At 34.5% G+C, this 22,008-nt stretch overlaps 2 protein-coding genes and 1 pseudogene across 2 annotated transcripts; 2 read left to right on the top strand and 1 right to left on the bottom strand.

Moving 5' to 3' along the window:
* Positions 1 to 4,517: 4,517 nt before the first annotated feature.
* Positions 4,518 to 6,742, top strand: LOC132044757 (trans-resveratrol di-O-methyltransferase-like). Its single transcript, XM_059435267.1, has 2 exons — positions 4,518 to 5,820; positions 6,249 to 6,742. The coding sequence occupies exons 1-2, from the start codon at positions 5,056 to 5,058 to the stop codon at positions 6,555 to 6,557; spliced, it is 1,074 nt and encodes a 357-aa protein (XP_059291250.1). The 5' UTR covers positions 4,518 to 5,055; the 3' UTR covers positions 6,558 to 6,742.
* Positions 6,743 to 16,243: 9,501 nt separating this feature from the next.
* Positions 16,244 to 18,458, bottom strand: LOC132047754 (trans-resveratrol di-O-methyltransferase-like; annotated as a pseudogene).
* A 1,972-nt stretch (positions 18,459 to 20,430) lies between these two features.
* On the top strand, positions 20,431 to 21,801 carry LOC132048195 (uncharacterized). The gene is made up of 2 exons (XM_059439105.1): positions 20,431 to 20,634; positions 21,086 to 21,801. Exons 1-2 carry the CDS (start codon positions 20,467 to 20,469, stop codon positions 21,638 to 21,640), a joined length of 723 nt encoding a protein of 240 aa, XP_059295088.1. The 5' UTR covers positions 20,431 to 20,466; the 3' UTR covers positions 21,641 to 21,801.
* Positions 21,802 to 22,008: the final 207 nt, after the last annotated feature.

The following is a 22,008-nucleotide window of genomic DNA, read 5'->3' on the forward strand; positions in this document are numbered from 1 at the left end:
ATTTTTTGACCATTGTAGATGATTTTAGCAGGGGCACTTGGACTTTTCTCTTATCCACTAAAAGTAATGCTTTCCCTATACTCAAATCTTTTCTAACAATGGTAGAGAGACAGTTTCAAAAACAAGTAAAAATCATTAGATCTGACAATGCATGGGAATTAGGATCTAGTTTTGAACATACCAATTTCCTAACTTCTCAAGGTATTATTCATCAAACCTCTTGTGTAGCCACACCACAACAAAATGGTGTGGCAGAAAGGAAACATAAACATTTATTGGAAGTTTGTAGAGCATTACTTTTTCAGTCACACTTACCTCACAAATTTTGGGGGGATGCCATTATGACTGCTACTTATTTAATAAACAGATGTCCTAGCAGGTTATTTTCTTTCAAAACACCCTATGAGAGAATTTTCAATCAACCTCCTTCTTACTCCCATTTGAGATGTTTTGGTTGCCTTGCTTTTGCTTCTACTCTTTCTCATGGTAGGTCTAAGTTGGATCCTAGAGCAGAACCTTGTATCTTTTTAGGTTACCCTTCTGGAAAGAAGGGATATAAACTGCTAAGTTTAAAATCTAATAAATTTCTTATTTCCAGAAATGTTGTTTTTTATGAGGATACCTACCCTTTTGCTACTGCCCTTCCTACTGTTCCTATGTTTCCTTTTATTCCTCCCTCTTCTAGTCCTGATCTTCCCTCACCACCTGATTCTTTCCCAACCACCTCTGATCCTATTCTCCCTCCTGCTACACTAGACAGTCCACCTCCTATATCTCCTTCCTCCACTGCTAGTCCTGATTCCTCTCCCAATACCACTACCACTTCTACATCAACATATACTCCTCCTTCTTATCCTGCTACTACTCTATTTCCTATGGAACCTGGGCCTAACATGTCTTCTGTACCTCCTCCTAGTGCCATAAGACAATCTACTAGATCAGTCAAGACCCCTGCCTACTTAGAGGATTATATTTGTAATGCTGTGCATTTTTCTAAAGTGTCTGATGTTTGTTTTTCTACACCCATTTCTCCTTCCCCTTTTGCATTTTCTGCTCTTTCTAATTCTAACCAAGAGTATCTCACTACACTTTCACAAATCAAGGAACCTACTAGTTTTTCCCAAGCTATTCTTTACCCAGGTTGGCAGGCTGCCATGACAAAAGAACTAGAGGCTTTAATCAACAATGACACTTGGGAGGTAGTGACTTTACCTCCTGTTAAGAGGGCACTTCCATCTAAATGGGTTTACAAAGTCAAATTAAACTCCAATGGGACTGTTGAGAGGCTTAAAGCACGTTTGGTGGTTCGAGGTGATATTCAAAAAGAGGGTGTTGATTTTACAGAAACCTTTAGCCCTGTAGTAAAAATTACCACTATCAGATGTGTTTTGGCTATTGCAGTTAAGAAAAATTGGGGACTTTATCAGCTTGATGTTAATAACGCTTTCTTACATGGCGATTTAGACGAAGAAGTCTATATGAAATTTCTAGCAGGCTTAAAGGTGGTTGATCCTACTCAAGTTTGTCGCTTAAAGAAGTCTCTTTATGGCTTAAAACAAGCTTCGCGACAATGGTATTCACGTTTAACAGCAGCTTTGAGTTTTAAAGGTTTTACTCATTCTTTAAACGATTATTCTTTGTTCTACAAAATTCATGGTTCCTCAGTTTCTATATTGGCGGTATACGTTGACGATATTCTACTCACCGGGAATAATCAAGATGAATTAGATGCTTTGAAATTGTTTCTTGACTCAGAATTTAAGATCAAGGACTTGGGTAACTTACGATTGAAGTCCTTCGTGAACCTCACGGCTTAATCCTTAACCAGAGGAAATTTGCTTTGGACCTGCTCTCTGAATATGATTGTCATCATCTCAAGCCTGCTCCTTCTCCCTTAGATCCGACTCAAAAGTTGCACCATGACATGGGTTCTCCTCTCCCAGATCCAACTGTGTATCGTTGTTTGATAGGCCAGCTAAATTTTTTGACTCATACGAGACCCGACATCGCCTTTTCCGTTCAACATTTGAGTCAGTACATGCAGTCTCCACATCAAGCTCATTTATCTGCTGCTCATCATGTTCTTCGCTACCTTCTTCTTGACCCGTGTGTTTAGGGATCTTTCTTAATTCTTCTCCTTCGCTCACTCTATTAGCTTTTTGCGATTCCGATTGGGCTACCTGCCCGGACTCTCGCAGATCTGTTAGTGGGTTTTACATTAGCCTTGGTGGAAGTCCCATTTCGTGGAAATCAAAAAAGCAACCCTCTCTTTCTTTATCATCGGCTGAGGCCGAATATAGATCTATGCGCAGAGTGGTTGCCGAGTTGACATGGTTGGTGCGCCTCCTTTCCGATCTCACGATTCCACCGTCTCTTCCAATTCCTCTTCACTCCGACAGCCAGGCTGCGATCTACATCGCTAAAAACCCAGTCTTTCATGAACGAACGAAGCACGTTGACTTGGATTGCCACTTCGTTCGTCAACAGTACCTCGCCGGACTGATTTCTCTCTCATTTCTCCCTTCTTCCTCTCAAATAGCTGATATTTTTACCAAACCACTTCCTGGTACTTCTCATCGTTATCTTTTAGGCAAATTGGGTGTTCGTTCCTCCCCCTCCAATTTGAGGGGGGGTGTTGGCAGAAATCCCATTCCCATTTTCAGTGAAGAAAGAAACAAAGAGAAAGAACCCATTTTAGTGAAGAAAGAAAGAACGAAGTGAAATGAACTTCAGACACATTTTGGTGTTCCAAATCAGATCTACACAAATCAAGGACACGTGGCATTTACAGATCTACACAAATCAAGGACACGTGGCATTTATCAGACCATTGAAAGCTTACATGATGGATCAAATGCTAGCCACACGATCAAGAATAAAGACCAGCTGGATACTACATTGTACAAACATGGAAAGGAATAAATATTGTTACATGGATAGAATACAATGTATAGATAAGAGACAAGTGTACAGTCTAGGTTTTTCTGTTTTCAGTATTTCTTTTTCTTTTGTACAAAAATACCTGTATAAATACAGGAACTGTTCATGAATGAAATACACAGAAAATTCATCACAACTCCAATTTTACATTTTCCAATCCTTCAACCAGTTATGATCATTTTTTTTAGGCTTAAGTAACTAAAACGCCCCTGAACTTGGCACGAATTGCAACTTTAGTCCCTAAACTATTGCTGCACTTCAAGACACCCCTAAACTTGACAAAATGGGTTTTAATTCATCCTCGAGTCGCCACGTGGCACAAAAGTGTAGTCACGCGCCAACGTGCGCGTGACGCCACGCCGCCTTTTTTTTTTTTTTTTTTAAAAAAAAAAAAGAAAAATCAATTTTGGAAAATTCATAAAAAAAAGTATAAATTTTTAAAATTAAAAAAAAACTAATTTTTTTTAAAATGTGGAAAACCCATTTTAAAAAAAAAATAAATCTGGACTGAATTTTTTATTAAAAAATTTGGAACTTCTTAAATCTTGAAAACTGAGAGAACCGTTATTTAAAAAAAAAAAAAAACTGGAATTTTTTTTTAATTAAAAAACTTGAACTTTTTAACAATCTGGAAAATTAAATAAACTCATTTTTCTAAAAAATAATCTGAAAAATTGAATTTTTGGTTAAAAACTTGGACTTTTTAAAAATGGGATGCTCGATTTTTTTTAATAATAAAGTGAAAAATCGATAATTTTTTTCTAGATTTAAAAACTAATCTAATTTTCGAGGATTATTTTTTAAAAAAAAATGGGTTTTCTACATTTTTAAAAAAATCCATTTTTTAAAAGAATCATGAAAATACGAATTTTTAGGACACTTTTAAAAAAATATCAAGTTTTCATTTTTTATAAAAAAAAATCATTTTTTACGGATATTTTAATTAAACTGCAGTTTTTCGCTTTTTTTTTGTAAATCAAATATTCCGCATTTAAAATAAATATTTCATTGTTCAGTTTTTTTAAAAAAAAAAAATCGCTTTTACATTTTTTTCAAAACAATTTATCTATGTGGAGGACACATAAGATGAAAATGCCATGTGGCATTAATATTTTACACATGGAGGCCACATAAGCCTTATTTTACCGACCCGCGAGTGACTACACTCACTCCGGTAGGGGTGTAATAAACCCATTTACCCTATTCAGAGTTAAAGGGGTGTCTTGAAGTCCATCAATAGTTTGGATAAGGATTCTATAAAACGCTACAATTCGAGTGCGTTTTAGTTCTTAAACCTTTTTTTAATATCAAATCAAACCAAACCATTAATCGATTCTTTTTCTCGATTTGATCTGATTTATGGTTTGGTAGGATTTGTGGTTTCCTTTCAACACCCCTACCTGGGAAGTGTGGTATAACACCTAGAAAAAGACAGTACACCTGATGAATCATGATTCACGTGAATCGTTATGTCCACTATAAATGTAATAAATAAAATAATTGGCTAATGGCTACCGAAACTAAACTCGTGTCAAAGACTATAGTTTTGTCTCTGTGGGACCCAATCAAATAAAAGAAAATAAAAATGACCAAAGCTGGACACAAGTCTTGACTTGCAATTTGCAATCGCAGCCATGCAAGTTGTAGAAACCCAATAATTTTGATTGGTCCAAAGTTTGGCAAGTTATCCTATAAATAGGAGTCCGTTTCTAGCATTCAAATACACCAACAAAGAGAGTAATACAGAGAGGGTTTGAGAGAAGTTCACAGACAGTTATAGAAAATAGTCTGCGATGGAAAATAAAGTGTGTGAGCGGATGTTATAGTGAGGTGTTTCGTTTTTTTTTTTTTTTTGGGTGTGGTGTAGTCTTACCAAGTTGTAATATTTTTCACTATAGTGGTATTATATTGCTTCTCTTGTGTATTGTACTTTATCCCTGTTAAAAGATTCGGTGTCGTTGTTATTCTCTTGTTCTTGCTATTTAATGTGGATATTATTCTGCGTGGGATTATTATTTTCCCAACAGTCTCCCCTACAAGTGAATCTTCCTTGATTTTTCTTTGTATATCAAGACTACATATTTAAGAAGAAAAAAAGCAGGGAAACTCTGATCAATGGAGGCCAATGATGTCCCAACAGCCAGTGAAATGTTCCGAGCTCAAGCTCATATCTACAAGCATGCCTTCAGTTTTGCGAATTCCATGGTTCTTGGTTGTGCAATTCAATTAGGCATACCAGATGTAATTAATAATCATAAGCAACCAATGACTCTGTCTGAGTTGGTCTCGGAGCTGAAACTTCCTGCTACAAAATCAAATGGAATTCATCGATTGATGCGCCTATTGATATATTCTGGCTTCTTCGCTACTATTAAAAAGGTTGATGAAAATGAAGAAGGGTATGTTCTTACAGCTTCTTCTAAGCTGCTTTTGAAGAGTGAAATCCCAAATTTGTCACCTTTGGTTAGATTAATGGTTGATCCTGTTATGGTGAATCCATGGCACTCTTTGGGGGATTGGTTTCTTGGAAATGAAACCAACCCATTTGAAGCAGTACATGGTGCACCCATGTGGGAATTATGTGACCAAAATCAAAGATTCAACGAGATTTTCAATGAGGGAATGGCTAGTGATTCCCAAATGATGCGTTTGGTTGTAAAGGACTGCAAACAAGTTTTTGAAGAGGTAGATTCCTTGGTTGATGTTGGAGGTGGCACTGGTGTTATTGCTAAGACTATTTTGGCTGCGTTCCCTCGTTTAAAATGCACTGTGTTAGACCTCCCTCACGTTGTTGCTAACATGCCGGAGACAGAAAATATGAAGTATGTGGGAGGTGACATGTTTCAGTCAATTCCCTCTGCTGATGCCATTTTGTTTAGGGTAAGAATTCTTTTTTTTTCTTTTCAATTTGACATATTTTACATTTGATATCTAAGTCTGTAAATAGCAATCCTGGGTGGGTTATCGCTCGTAGGAATGACATAATGCTGATTCATATTACACACGACAAAGAATCCGTTTTTATTCTCATCATAACTTGGTTGTTCGAGATTCCCTATGCAACTTCCTGGACGTTCATACTTTGTTTTGCAGTCTTTCAACTACCATATATTTTCTATAACAAAGGCTATAGGTAATTGGTTATGATATTTATGAAGGGTCTGTTCAATTCAGTTACTCTACTTTACTTTTTCTTTGCAAACAAGAAGGGGAAAAACTAGGCAATTCAAATCTCTATTCTTCTGGTTATGTCGTCAGTTTTGTTGGTAATTTGGTCCTATGACTGAGAAGATATTAATTCATTGCAGCATGTTATGCATAATTGGAGTGATGAGGATTGTTTGAAGATGCTAAAAAGAAGCAGAGAAGTTATCAGGGATAAAGAGGATGGAAGTAAAGGGAAGGTTCTTATCATTGACATAGTATTGAATAGAAATGAAGAAGAAGCAGACATAACAGAAGTGAAGCTCATTTTTGATGTACTGATGATGGTGCTTCTCACTGGAAGGGAGAGAACTGAGAAAGAATGGGAAAAGCTATTCCTTGAGGCTGGCTTCATGAGCTACAAAATTACTCTCGTCTTTGGCATATGGTCCCTCATTGAAGTTTTCCCTTAAAATAATATGTTCCTTAGTTTGTATGTTTTTTTCATTGAGTTTAAGTTCTAAGTACTGAATGTGTGAACGTATTCATTCAATCAAGTTATAATAAGATAATTACATGTAAGTTTTTATTATAGAAGACGTATTACAGGTTGTTCTTCTGCATAAAGAAGTCCATGGACGATTAGAATTGTGGATTATTTTTTTTCTTACTCTGTTAATTTAATAATTACTTCTAGTTGTTGTACGCGTTTTATGTTTTCTTCTATGCTACCCCATACTTCTTTCACCTTCTTTTTGTTCAAGATTTCTAACTTACAGTGACATGGATCAATTGCAAACCTTGGTCCCCTAAAGAAGGAAGGATAAAATGTTTGTTTTATGGATAGAACTAACAAGTTTTTATCGATAAAATTAAGGAAAAATTATTTGGTGTAGCTTCTTCTAAGAGGTAATTATTGATAATAATTACCTTTTGCAACAATTACATTTTGTAGCTATATTTTCATTTTGTAGCTACATGATACATCAAGCAGACGTGGCTGGAGTGGTTATTAGGTGTGGGCTTTGCTCGCCTTGTGTTCGAACTCCGACTCGACCACATTATATTTCTTACATATTTTTCACAGCTTCTTCTCCTTTGTATAAGTGTATTTGAGTGTATTTCGTCATATGTATCTCATATGTCTTGTATCTCATATGTATTTGGCTTCTTATCTTGTATCTGAATGTATTTTTGCTTCTTGTCTTGTATCTGGCATCATACGTATTTTGAATGTACATAGTGTATTTTGAAATTTTGTTGAAATACGAATTGTAAATATGAAAAAGGTAGTTATGGATGGTTAATTGCTCTTAAAAGGTAGTTATTTATGTAAGTTGCCCTAAAATTAATATGCCATTCATATTATGGGGACATTGTGAAAATGTACATATTTAATCTCACTCTAGTAGCATACTGAAAAATCACAGGAGAGATCCACAAGAGAAGAGGGACTGAGCAGAAAATCAGTATATTGAAAACAAAGATGGAGTAGAAAGTAAAATAGAGAGAGCAAAAAAGAAGAAGCCATGCCAGGTATAGAAAATATTTTTCTTCTATTTGCTCCTTTAAAGACAATTATTCAATGCTGCATTTATTCAATTGCTCTTCAAAAGACAATTATTCTCTTTCTCTAGCTCTTCACAAAGCCTGCTAAAAGGACGATTCCTTATAACCGAAAAAGAGAGCTCTTCCTAATTAATGAAGTCACACTTTCTTTTGAGATACACGTTATTTTTCTAACAATTATCAGACATAGGATATCGTAAAAAATAACACCACGATTGTGGTATAAACAATCCTAAGATTGCTAATCTCAGAATCAAAAACTGTACCAAACATGGTATAATACGATCTCACACTTGCTAATCCGTATTCCACCAACTAAATGACCCCTGCGAGGAGAACTTGTTAGCTTTCCGCATGTACAACTCATCAAAGAAACATGCACCCAAGGGTATCCTAGTGGCCAATGAAGGCAGATGAGAATCATGGGAGACAAGGGTTTAAATCTTTATCAGGGTCCAAATCTCTGTAGAGACAAAATATACCAGGTGATTTCTTCTCATCTACTAAAGCAATGTCGATAGAGTTGACAAATATCTGTGCGAGCGAGAGGTAATTGGTACTAGAGGCGGATCCAGGATTTCGAGAAGATGTGTGCACTATTACAAAGAGGTGGATCAAGGATAAAAATTTGACCAATCAAGATAGACATAAGATTTGAACACCTTAAACTCACATATAGATGTGCATCTAATCATCATCGCATCATATGATACGTTGAGCTTGGGTGCACACATCTATATTTAAGTATTTTTTTTCTTAAATATAACATTACTTCCTCCGTCCCATAATAAGTGTCACCTTAGCCAAAAAAAAATTGTCCCATAATAAGTGTCACCTTAGGAAATCAAGACATAAATTGGCTAGTTTTTTCCGACTCTACCCTTAGACAAAAACAGACAAGTTAAAGTAACATCTAAATGATGATTGGAAAAGCTACATAGTAACTTGGTATTGTTGGATTCCCAATGTCAAAAGGATTGCTACTTGTGCATGCTCTAATCAAGAGGAAAAAGTCATTTATTTTTATTATATAGGGGTAATTTAGTGAACTTCACATTGCATTATCAATTTCTTAATATGCGTGTTTTTGGATGTTGGTGATAATACAATAAAAATAAAAGAAAAATGTTTTCGGCTGAGGCGCGGATATCTCGCTCTCTTTAAGGAGATTCAAGCCCACTGCAGCAAATCTACTGATCCAGCAGTAATCTTTTTGACTTGTCCCCTCCAGGATACAACAGCCCGACCATGTCGTTTAACTCAACAAACTCTGGACAAGATGTTGAGTCCAAAGCTCCACAAACAAGAACACCTTCCTTCAACTAAATAAAACTCTTTTTTTACTAACTCACTTTTCATGCACTCTATATTTTATCTCTACTCCACAAAGTAAGGATGACTAACTATTTATAGCTAGGAAAATCATCCTTGAATTGAATAGTAAATGAATGGGGTAGTAAAGTGAGTACATAATGGAGAATTATTATTTGGAAGTTACAAGACTAAAGAGGATGAATATGGGTGATTAATGAAAAGAGGTTACAAAAAAAGTAATGGCCATTCCCATCCAAAGAGCACTAACGTATGAAGAGGAATTGGGAAATATAAATGACACATTAATATGATTAAAGAGATGGTGGCTGAATGAGTTTCAAAGGGAAACCAAATGGTCACTATTCTCCCACCAACCGAAATGGTTATTTATTGAGGCACTTTAATAAGATATATTTTGTTAATATTAAAATGCTTAAAATAGCCATCAATCCCCCACTCATTTTAATATTAAAATAAGAGAGTTTACTAGCTAAAGGTAGACTATTATGTATAATGAAGGTGTGCTCTGCATTGAATCTCCACTTAGTAAAACAATAATCTTTACTCCAGAGCCGTAGTGGTCTCAGACTTGAACTATGACTGCTTAAGGAAAATAAAGAATTATTGCTTACACATAATAATCAAGGTGTTAATATGAGCTTTCACAGCCAGCACATTACGACCTTGTGCTATCCCGGTTTCATGAGTGCTTTTGAGAACGAGCCCAATTCTCCCAATTCTCATAGGAAGCGGCCTACTTCCACACTCACATAGGTGAAATCTGTCAAGGGTGCTTCTGTAACTTAACACCCCACTCATACGAGCTACAACATTTCATTAAGAGTTTATAAACTCAATCTCCACAAATCGTTACAGAATAATGCACTCACACCATAGGGAGAGAATAAATAAAATAGTGCATTTTCTCAATAAGTCATCATATGATTCGTTTTTCCCATTGAACCTGGTTATAGGATCTCTAGTCCCCAGGTTGGATTTCCTCATATACGACTCATGAATCTATGGGCTTCAGTCCCATCCCCCTCGATGTGCTCCAGACCCTTTCTCTTGCCAAGGCCTTGGTTAGTGGATCTCCAAGATTATCACAAGATTTGACATAATCAACGTTAATGGTACCACTTGTCAAATATGATCTCACAGTACTATGTTTTCTCCTTATAGGTCTGGATTTTGAGCTGTAGTATCCTGGAGGGGATAAGTCAGAAAGATTACTGCTGGACCGGTAGATTTGCTGCATTGGGGTTGAATCGCCTTAAAATTGTTGGTGATAATACAATAAAAATAAAATGACAATTGAAAAATAAAGTAAAAATGTCTTCGGCTCGCTCTCTTTAAGGAGATTTAAGCCCACTGCAGCAAATCTACCGGTCCAGCAATAATTTTTCTGACTTGTCCCCTCCAGGATACAACAGCCCGACTACGTCATATAACTCAACAAACTCTGGACAAAATGTTGAGTCCAAAGCTCCATAAACAAGAACACCTTCCTTCAACTAAATAAAACTCTTTTTTTTACTAACTCACTTTTCATGCACTCTATATTTTATCTCTACTCCACAAAGTAAGGATGACTAACTATTTATAGCTAGGAAAATCATCCTTGAATTGAATAGGAAATGAATGGGGTAGTAAAGTGAGTACATAATGAAGAATTATTATTTGGAAGTTACAAGACTAAAGAGGATGAATATGGGTGATTAATGAAAAGAGGTTACAAAGAGAGTAATGGTCATTCCCATCCAAAGAGCACTAACGTGTGAAGAGGAATTGGGCAATATAAATGACACATTAATATGATTAAAGAGATGGTGGCTGAATGAGTTTCAAAGGGAAACCAAATGGTCACTATTCTGCCACCACCGAAATGGTTATTTATTGAGGCACTTTAATAAGATATATTTTGTTAATATTAAAATGCCTAAAATAATCATCATTGGCTAAGGTGACACTTATTATGGGACGGAAGGAACATGGGTTCCCGTGAACACACCCCCCCCCCCTCAACACACAAAAGATATGCTTCTGATTGTACTCAGTGGAGCTCCTGATTGGTACTCGGTGGAATAGTCAGAAATGTTCCAAGTTCAAGCTTTATATCTACAAGCATGCCTTCAATTTTGCAAATTACATGGTTCTTGGTTGTGCAACTCAATTAGGCATACCAGATATAATTCATAAAACATAAGCACCCAATGACTCTGTCTGAGTTAGTTTCATAGCTGAAGCTTCCTCCTGCAAAATCAAATAGAATTCATCGTTCGATGCGCTTATTGGTATACTCTTGATTCCTTGCCACTACCAAAAAGCTTGATTAAAACTCATAAATGAAGAAGGGTATGTTCTTACAGCTTCTTCTAAGCTGCTTTTACAACAAACAACAACAACATACCCAATGAAATCCCAACTTTATCACCTTTTGTTAGAGCAATGGTTAACCTTCCTATGATGAATCCATGTAGGGGCGGATTTACCTTAAGTCGAGGGGTGTCACGTGACACTGATTCGTCGGAAATTTTTGCTAAATATGTATATATAATTAAAGGCAGAAGCTAACATGCAAGATATATATAATATAGTGACACTGCTTAACACTAAGTATTGTGCAGCTCAACTGGTTAGACGCTGAGATTATCTAGTGAGTGTGTGAGTTCGACCCCTCACAGCACCATTTTTTTTTTTTTTTTATATAAAAGTTTTGGTCACCACCTATCTTTCTGCCAAATGATACTTGTGAGAGTCGAACCTATGACCTCTTGGAAGTTAACAAAACTAAAACCCATCGGTCTAAACTCACACTTATCTGTTGATGCGACAATAAACATCTTCAACTAAAGAAGAATCTTCTTTGCTTTCATAGATAGTAATCTGTTGTAGGTGCGGTTCTTTTTTATGTTTTTTCCCCTCACCTTCTTTCTCGCCAATAAAATTGATCAAGACAATTTACGAAATCAAATGAATAATCAGTTGTTTTGGTGAATATTTGGTTCTAAATATTAAAAAAAAAAAAAGTATTTAGTATTATTTCTAATGAGGTAATTTTGAATACATTTTTTAAAAAAACTCATCCAGAAAAGTAATAGTATTTTTTTCAGAAAAGTTATAATAATGTAAGTGAATTGTGTTTTATTAGTATTTGTTCCTTTTTAATGTGGTGTTATATTATTTCGTCTATTATTACTCACTTTGAAATGTGACACCGCCGATGAAAAATTCTGCGTACGCCACTGAATTCATGGCAATCTTTGGGAGATTGGTTTCTAGGAAATGAATCCACCCCATTTGAAACAGTACATTTTAATGAAATTTTAGAGTGAAATGAGTGGATTCCACGCATTCAAATTCTACAAAATAAAAGATTTATATTTTATCTCTCGAATTGGAGTTTATGTTAGGGTCTAGGACAAAAATGATTTTTTCCAAACGGCGGAGCAAAATTAGACCAAAAGTCTTGCGGAAAACAAAATTGCTATATTTCGGATAGTACGCATACAAATTTGACCATTTTCTCTTATTTTTATCTATCCATCTCTATAATTTCATCTGGTTGTTAACTAATGCATGTGATTCATCAATTTATTTTAACTAGATTTCGGAACGCACATGTATTTCATACTAATTAGTACCAATGTTTTACAATTATTGTAATAAACTAAAAGAAAAAATTATAATTCTAAAAAGAATGTTGTTAAATAATCACCCAGGTTAAATAGAAATGGATTCAATGAGAATAATGAAAGGCTAATATGAGGAAATTTAACTGAACATGCATGAGACTTTTCTTTTTCAGTGTCCCACTAATCCGGATTTGAGCGTGAAGTTCCACTTTGGGGCCGTTCCTTAGTAAAAGTGATTCCTAATACTCCATTAAGGCTTAAACTCAAAATATATGAATAAATACTTACCACTCAACCATAGTATTTAGTGATAATCTATATATCATTATAAAGCTGGGCTTAGGAGAGGTGATGTGGTATGCCTCTTAAGCCAGAAAACCTATTTATCTTTATTCTCAATTTTTTACCTTTATCTCATATTTAAATTGTATAATAAATAAATAAATTAGGAAAAAAATGTACTAATTTAATATATCGTCACATAACAGTTGCGTCCTCATTCACAAACGTTGCCTTTTAAAAGTGTCAATTTAAATTTTCTCTTTCCTTAGTTATTACTGAAATGTTGCCTTTTAAAAATAGAAGTGTCAAAATTTTACTCCTCTCTCTTCGGAACGCACGTGTATTTCATACTAATTAGTACCAATGTTTTACAATTATTGTAATAAACTAAAAGAAAAAATTATAATTCTAAAAAGAATGTTGTTAAATAATCACCCAGGTTAAATAGAAATGGATTCAATGAGAATAATGAAAGGCTAATGTGAGGAAATTTAACTGAACATGTATGAGACTTTTCTTTTTCAGTGTCCCACTAATCCGGATTAGCGCGTGAAGTTCCACTTTGGGGCCGCTCCTTATTAAAAGTGGTTCCTAATACTCCATTGAGGCTTAAACTCAAAATATATGAATAAGTACTTACCACTCAACCAGAGTCTCTAGTGATAATATATATATATATATATATATATATATATATATATATATATATATATATATATATATATATATCATTTGGTCCACAAAATATCAAATTTTAATATAGCTTGTAATAACTAAATTAATTAACTATTTTGGGTTCTTATTAACCAGTTGAGGACTTTCTTTTCTTACTGATTAGAGAAAGAAAGTTTAAGTGTACATTCAACCAAAATCAAAATTGGCCGGAATGATTGAATAAATACATTAAAGATTTGTAGCAAACAAAACTTCTTGCAAAACGTACCACAGAAAAAATTAACAAAGAAAGCACTATTTCACCAAGAAAAACTTGAAATACACGATTAAATGAAGGACTTCATCATAGCAAAAAAAATCATACAAAAAGAAATTCACTTTATACAATAACAAATCAAGAAATATTTAAAAACATTATGAACAACGAATCCCAAACTGTAGTCCACCTTTTACTTTTTGATATGCCAAATTTTTGTCTAGACTTGATAATTAATTCATTACTTACTATTCAATTACCATGTATGATAAGTAGTTGAGAAGAACCAAAGAAAAGAATTACAGAATTAAACAAAACTCAGATGAAAAATAATATGAAAAGATTTTTTTTTAAATCACGCTTTATATTATAAAAGGACATATAGTGACTGACGATTATAAGTTTAAATAAAGCAATGACTTGAAGAGAAGTCTTTTTGTTTTTGCTCTTGTATCATCGATCGGAGGAAGGTGAACAAAGTTCTACCTCTTAGTTAAGAAAGAAAATAAAGCAAGACTCTTGACATAGATTTCAATATAAAATATTGGAGAGAATAAAAGCTAACCCATTAATGGTGTGTACTATATAACTTTATTGGACCAGTAAGAAATTTAGCTAAGAAAAAAGAAAAGTGCCCATTTAAACAATTCTATGGGCGTCTGAATGATGTGCATAAGCAAAAAAAGAAAAAACTGAGAGCAAACAAAAAGTACATAAGCAACGTACAAATATGTAGATATTTTACACGTTGAATCCTAGCTACAACATTATATAATTGTTTATTTCAGCCTATCTATGTTCATTTCAACATAGCTATGTAATTGTTTGCAACTCAACTATATCAAGATTTCTTGAGGCTTGTCATTGCAAAACATATACACACAATTACACTCGGTGGCTAAGATTTTGTACTCAATAATGAAGAGTCGTTCTCCTTATGCTCTTCGCCTGCACTCAACTTACTCTTTCTCTTTTTATTCCTCTGGCTTTTCATCTAAACTTTGGAGCACCTCTTTGAACCATAAGTTTTTATATTTATAGAAGTGAGGAATGACTTTTCATATGCAATTGGCCATCATCTGGATGAATTTGATCTATGCTAATTAATAAATCGTTGAGTGCAACTTTTTGAATTCCTCACCTTTTATGAGTAAGAAAGACTACTCAATGTACCGGCAACAAAAAGTATGGGAAAGAAAGACTACTCAATGTACCGGCAACAAAAAGTATGGGACTTTGAAAATGTAACTGAAAATGAATAGACTCACATCAATATGGCATATTAAACTGTTATAAATTTCAAGGCAAACTTTTTGGTAAATACTTAGAGGTTACTCCCTCCGGATCAAAAAGAATGTTCACTTAGCCATTTGCATACCTCTTAAGAAAATACTAACTCTTAGAAAAAATAGGAAATTTGACTAAATTGCCCCTAATTAAATAGGTATTGGGATTTAATCACATAGCACTTACTATGGGCAAATCTGAGAAAATAAGGTTAATTCTTTCTTGATTTGATAAGTGAACACTCTTTTTTATCCAAGAGAAAAGGCTAAGTGAACACTCTGTTTTATTCGGAGAGAGTATTATCTTTCTAATGAGAAAGGTAACGGAAGAGTAATAATGACTGGAAAGTGGAAGACTACGGGGAATACTAAGATGAGTTATTTGGTGTAAATGCATTTACTGTTATATTACTTAATATTATTATTATTATTATTAACTGGTTGTTATATTTTAAAAGCATATAAATATCCATCAACAATTTTGGGATATTATTACATTTTGGTTTATTACAGGGGCAAAATGGTAATCCAACTTTGAAGATAGGAGCTTCCTGCTTTTATTATTATTATTATTATTATTATTATTATTATTATTATTATTATTATTATTATTATGGGTCAAAAACACACCTCAAGTACTACCTTTTTTTGAGTTTTCTACCTAATTTTCGGTGTGAGAGTTTCCTACCTAAACTATCACCAATTAGTTTGCAAAACACACCTCAACTATCAGTTGTTCACTTTTCCTACCTGAACTATCACCAACTAGTTTGCAAAACACACTGAAAATTGATAGTTGAGGTGTGTTTTGCCAACTAGTTGGTGATAGTTCAGGTAGGAAAAGTGAACAAGTGATAGTTGAGGTAAGTGAACAAGTGATAGTTGAGGTGTGTTTTGCAAACTAATTGGTGATAGTTCAGGTAGGAAACTCAAAAAAAGGTGATACTTGAGGTGTGTTTTTAATCATTATCTCTATTATTAATAATATTAACTGGTTATTATATTTTAAAAGGATATAAATATCCATCAACATTTTTGGGATATTATTACATTTTGGTTTAATGTTAATCCAACTTTAAAGATAGGAGCTTCCCATTTTTAGTATTATATATGATATGATATGATGATTCTTACATAATAATTTAGAGGAAAACTTCAATCAGGGACCTTATGCCAAAGACAGGAGTAATCTTGTATGTCATGAAGCCAGCCTCAAGGAATAGTTTTTCCCATTCTTCTCAGTTCTTTCTCTCCCAGTCAGAAGCACCATCATCATTAGATCAAAAATGAGCTTCACTTCAGTCATCTCTGGCTCTTCTTCATTTCTATCCAATACCATGTCAATGATAAGGACCTTCCCTTTCCTTCCATTGTCTCTATCCTTGATAGCTTCTCGGCTTCTCTTTAGCATCTTCACATAATCCTCATCACTCCAATCGTGCATAACGTGCTGCAAAAAACTCATATTTTCTCAGACATAGGACAATCTTAACTGTTTTATTAGGCTCGGCATGAGCAAGAAAGCAGACAAGAAGAAATCAGAAGAATGGGGATTCTAATTGCCTATTTTCTTCCTTCTACTTCTAGCAAGAAAACTAAACTATTTAATAATTGAAAGACTATATAATAACGTATGAACTTACAGGAAGTTACAAAGGGATTTTTGGACGACCACGTCATGAGATTAAAATCCTATGCTTCCTTGATGGCTTTCCACAAGTGACCCCCCACCCCACGCAATGGCAGATCCAGGATTTCACGGTCCTGGGTGCTTGCCTTTAATGGCAAATGAAGATCGTCCAGAAAAGCAAACCAAAATAAAGAAAAATTACTCTATTCAGGTTAGGAAATGATAATTTTTCTCTTCTTCTTTTTCTTGGGATTTTGCCACAATGAAGTTGACAAATTAGAAAGGAAAAAAAAAAAGCAAAGTAAATAGTGAAAGAAAAAATCAACTGGTAAAAATAAAAAAGAAGAATATGCATTAAAAGAAATTAAGAAACAAAGCAATGAGACATAGAAATAAGAACCAGCAAGTTTCTAAAACAATCTTAATGGAGGGGTCGAACCCCTAACCTCACGCGAAATGCAATTTCACATTCCACTTTCAAACCAGAGCACCCATCAGACATTTGTGCAATGGGTGCTTATCGATTCTATATATCTATTTTTTATAGGTTTATATATAAATATATACATTCTGAGACGGGTTTACTGGGTGCTCGAGCACCACAATATTCTATGTGGGTCTGTCCCTGACCCCACGAACAAAATTTCTCTATACGGACTTAGAGATCAAATATCATACAAGTCAATTTGTAAGCAAAAACTAGCATCTTCTTACCTTAAACAAAATGGCATCAGCAGTGGGAATAGATTGAAACATAGCCCCTCCTACATAGCTTAAATTCTCACTTTGTGGCATGTTAGCAATAACATGTGGAAGATCAAGGACATTGCATTTCAATTGAGGAAATGCCTCCAAGATTGTCTTAGCTATAATCCCAGTGCCCCCTCCAACATCAACCAATGATTTCAATCCCTCAAAAACTTCCCTGCAGTCCTTCACAGCTAATCTTATCATTTGGGATTCGCTAGCCATTCCTTCATTGAAAATTCTGTCGAATCTTGGATTTTGTGCACAAAACTCCCACATAGACACCCCATGTGCTGTCTCAAATGCTGTGGCTTTTTCATTGTTACTGTGAAACCATTCTCCCAATAATTGCCAAGGAGTGATAACGAGCGGATCAACCATTACTCGAATGCAAGGTGCAAGTTTGGGATTCCACTCTTCCGAAGCAGCCTTGAAGAAGTTGTCAAAACATATCCTAATTCATTTGTGGCAAAGAATTGAGAGTGCACCAGCAGGCGCATTAGTCGATGAATGGCAATTAATTTCGATGAGGGGAGTTTGAGTGCTGAAACTAGCTCAGGAAGAGTAATTGGTTTTTTGTGATTATGTATAATATCTGATATACCTAACTGAATGGCACACTGCAGTGCCATGGAATTTGCATAACCGAATGCATGTTTGTAAATATGAGCCTGTGCTTTGAAGAGTTCACTGGCTGTTTCAACATTATTATCTGTTTCCATTAGCTCACAAAGTTTTCAACCTGTTGCTGATAATAGGTAATTGTGATGAGCTATCTTTATGCATGGCATTAGGCTTGTGATGGAATGCTTAGAATTGTGACAGCTCACTCTTTTAGGGAAAAGGTCCAAATTAACTTTTGGTCTCGCATTTGCCTTTGCCATTAACGTGATTTTAGCTTGAAATTAGTAGATTCCACGTGTTCAAATTCTACAGAATAGAAGATGTATATTTATCTCTCACAGTGGAGTTATGTTATGGTCGAGGACAAAAATGAGATTTACTCCAAACGGCAGATCAAAATTAGACCAAAAGCCTTGCAGATGACAAAATTGCTACATTTTGGATAGTTTGCGTACAAATTTGACCATTTTCTCTTATTTTTATCTATCCATCTCTTGTCATTGTTTTCAAAGCCATGGTAGTGGTATGAGGAATAGTGAGGTATCTATAGAGCACATAGAGATAGTAGATGAATATGATGGAGAGCCAACTTAGGACCAACAACAAATCTTTTTGGAAAGCCGTTCTGTTTCTTCTCTTCTTTGAGAGGCCAGAGTTGAAGAAAAGAGTTCCAAGGTTTCAATCATAATTTGTGTATTATTCTAGCTCGCTCAAAAGGAATTAATTGGCATCTTTTATGTTTTTATTTTATTTCAAGAGGTGCCTACTTTACGTCCATTATTTCTTTTTTCGTACTGTGTTGAATTGCTTGTTCTTGTGCCGAGGGTCTACCAAAAACAACCTCTCAACCTACCAAGGTAGGGGTAAGATCTGCATCCCTCTACCCTCCCCAGACCCCACACTTTGTGGGATTTCACTGGATATGTTGTCGTTGTTGTAGGGTGCCTACTTTACGTACATAAAAAAAATAACTCGTATGGATATCTCAACTATCTTAACAGAATTGCGCGAGATTTTGGCAAGAATTCTATAATAGCTGGTTGTTATGTTTTCGTCTACATGCATGTAATTATTTCTTCAAGTTCATGGCTACCGTCATCAGCTGAACATATATAGTAATAATAGACTTTCAATACGATACTTGTGCAAACTAATTGACCCTTTAGAGTTTGACCCTTGTACAGAATTAAATAATATTTACTAACTTATATGCACTTACAATATAAAGAATCTTCATATCATTAATATTTTAACTTCTTGTCATAGGTGTCTAGCCTTATTTTCCATGTTACTGATCTGATTTAATAGTGTGAAAGTTCTTTTAGTACAATATAGTGCATAAAAATGCATTCAATTAAATATACAGGTCTTTCAGAACGACAAAATACCAATAGATCTTGGTGCCTTTTGGCTATTAAAGTGGTAATATTATTGTTTTTTCAACTTTAGAATCAATTTAATGACAAATCAAATTCCTTAGTTTGTACTGATACTGCAACTGTGCCTGTCCATACAGTGTATATCGTGTGCCAACATTCATATATAGTATTGCAGTAAATTGAAGAAACAGCTACTTAACAAGTTGATCCCTGACAGCCTGGTCCTCATACAACCATACTTTACGATCAAGAGTAAAATGTCTACCGCACAAACTATAGTTAAACTTGCACAAGGAAATTTTTTTCAAAAAAAAAATCCACTTTTGAACTACCCAAATTGGAAAAAACAATAAAGTATTGCCATCTCTATATCCAACAGGCACCAAGATCTATTGGTATTTTGCCGTTTTGAAATACCTGTAATATAATTGAATTTAATTCTTATACACTAACCGTGTAAAATAATCTTCACACTATTAAGTTACGAAAAGATAACACCAACGATAATAAGCCGGATCAGTAACCTGGAAAATAAGGGTAGTAACCTGGTACAAGAAGTTAAAATACATTGATAAAATGAGAATTCTTTATGTTGTAAGTGTATATGAGTTAGATTCTATTAATTCTGCACAAGGATTAAAAAAGGGTCAATTAATTAGTTTGCACAAATATCGTATTCGAAGTCATTCCTATGTTAAGCTGATGACGAGAGCCATGAATTTGAAGAAATAATCACATGGACACCAAAACATAACAACTAGCTATAGGTTTCCTAATCAAAATTCTGCACAATCTGTTAAGTTAGTCGGACTATTGATACAAGTTAGTTTTGCTACACATGTACGTAAGGTAGGCACCACTTACATTTAAAAAAATAAATGATGTCATTTAATTCCTTTTAAAAGATAATAATACAAATTGTGATTGAAATTTTAGAACTCTTGCTCTTCACTACTCTGGCCTCTCAGAGAAGAGAAGAAACAGAATGGCTTTCCAAAAAGAGTACCTTGACTTGTTGTTGGTCCCAAGTGGACTGTCCATCTTGTTCATTTACCATCTCTATCTGCTCTATAGATACCTCACCATTCCTCATACCACTATCATGGGCTTTGAAAACAATGATAAAAGAGCTTGGGTCGAAAGAATTATGCAGGTAATATCTTAGAAATAGCGTTCATTTTTGTGCCGTATCTTTGAAAAATAGCTACTTTCCTGTAGTTTCAAAATCCACAAACGAATTGTCTTGGAGCTTCACTGGTGGATTTAAACTCCGTGCCAATAGCTATTTTTTACTTATAAGCTGACAAGTTATTTATGATTTTTTTGATAATTTGTGTGGCCAATATCGATTTATTATTTTCAAGCAAAGTCTACACTTTGTATATAGTCTAACATATTTGCTTTAAGAAAAATATTGAAAAATATTATTAACACTAAATATTGAACAAATTGTTTTTTTGCGAAGCGGTGTCAGATGAGGTATATATTCGCATATATTGTATGTATAGCCCGCGTGTATATGCTCGATTTTCCTCATTTTCACATAGGAAAATAATAAAAAGGAACTTTAGGAACTTCCTAATAATTTCTGCTGAATCATGCAGGCTACAGATAGCAAGAGTATAGATACAGCTCTAAATGTTTTAGGATCCAACAACACTGGAGCAACATTCTTGGCATCAGTTTCATTAACATTGAGCTCTCTCATTGGAGCCTGGATGTCTAATAACAGTATTTTCAGTAGTCAACTAATCTATGGTGACACAAGGCCAGAAACAATGTCAATCAAGTTCATAAGCCTGTTAATCTTCTTCTTAGTGGCTTTTGCATTCTTTTTGCAATCATCCAGATGCTTCATTCATGCAAATTACTTAATAACCACACCAGATACTGATATACCAATTAGTTATGTTGAATTGGCAGTGATAAGAGGAGGTGAGTTTTGGTCACTTGGGCTTAGAGCACTTTATTTTGCAACCACTTTGCTCCTATGGTTTTTTGGTCCAATTCCTATGTTTGTAACCTCAATAGGCATGGTTTTCCTCCTCCATTACCTTGACAAAAACACGAAGCAATTGCATGATCATCGATTGTCTGGAGAAAGAAAGGAGTTTTACAAGAGAGTTGAGGGAAGTACAAGCAGGACAACTCTGCTTTAGGCCAAATTTCACCCTGGCTAGTACACAATCTTGATGTAATATTAATAATTCTAAATGAACTTTGGAACATAAGGAACTTATTTGATAAATTTGTACAAAAATAGAAAATGCCAACAACTACTTTTGGTGTTTCCTTGTAATTCAATTGGTAAATAATTTTACTTACAATCACAGCCACCACATCAAGAATTCTAATTGTGTAAATTTTGTTATTATTATTGGTCAGTGTAGAAAATTATACGAATGTTCCCTGTAAGATTATCTAATTAACAAGTCAATGAATGTAGATAATAGCTTAAGCAAGAGGTTTATATTGACAAGTTTCCTTTGCAATACGTTAAGTCAGAGGTTTGCTTTAGTTAAACAAA

This window comes from Lycium ferocissimum, chromosome 2, assembly GCF_029784015.1.
Source record: "Lycium ferocissimum isolate CSIRO_LF1 chromosome 2, AGI_CSIRO_Lferr_CH_V1, whole genome shotgun sequence".
Classification (NCBI taxonomy): Eukaryota; Viridiplantae; Streptophyta; class Magnoliopsida; order Solanales; family Solanaceae; genus Lycium; species Lycium ferocissimum.

Excerpts from the sequence above, each read along its gene's own strand:
- LOC132044757 (XM_059435267.1), top strand. The coding sequence starts at position 5,056 with ATGGAGGCCAATGATGTCCCAACAGCCAGTGAAATGTTCCGAGCTCAA. Across the intron at positions 5,821-6,248 it reads CTGATGCCATTTTGTTTAGG|CATGTTATGCATAATTGGAG; the intron begins GTAAGAATTCTT and ends AATTCATTGCAG.
- LOC132048195 (XM_059439105.1), top strand. The coding sequence starts at position 20,467 with ATGGCTTTCCAAAAAGAGTACCTTGACTTGTTGTTGGTCCCAAGTGGA. Across the intron at positions 20,635-21,085 it reads GGGTCGAAAGAATTATGCAG|GCTACAGATAGCAAGAGTAT; the intron begins GTAATATCTTAG and ends TGAATCATGCAG.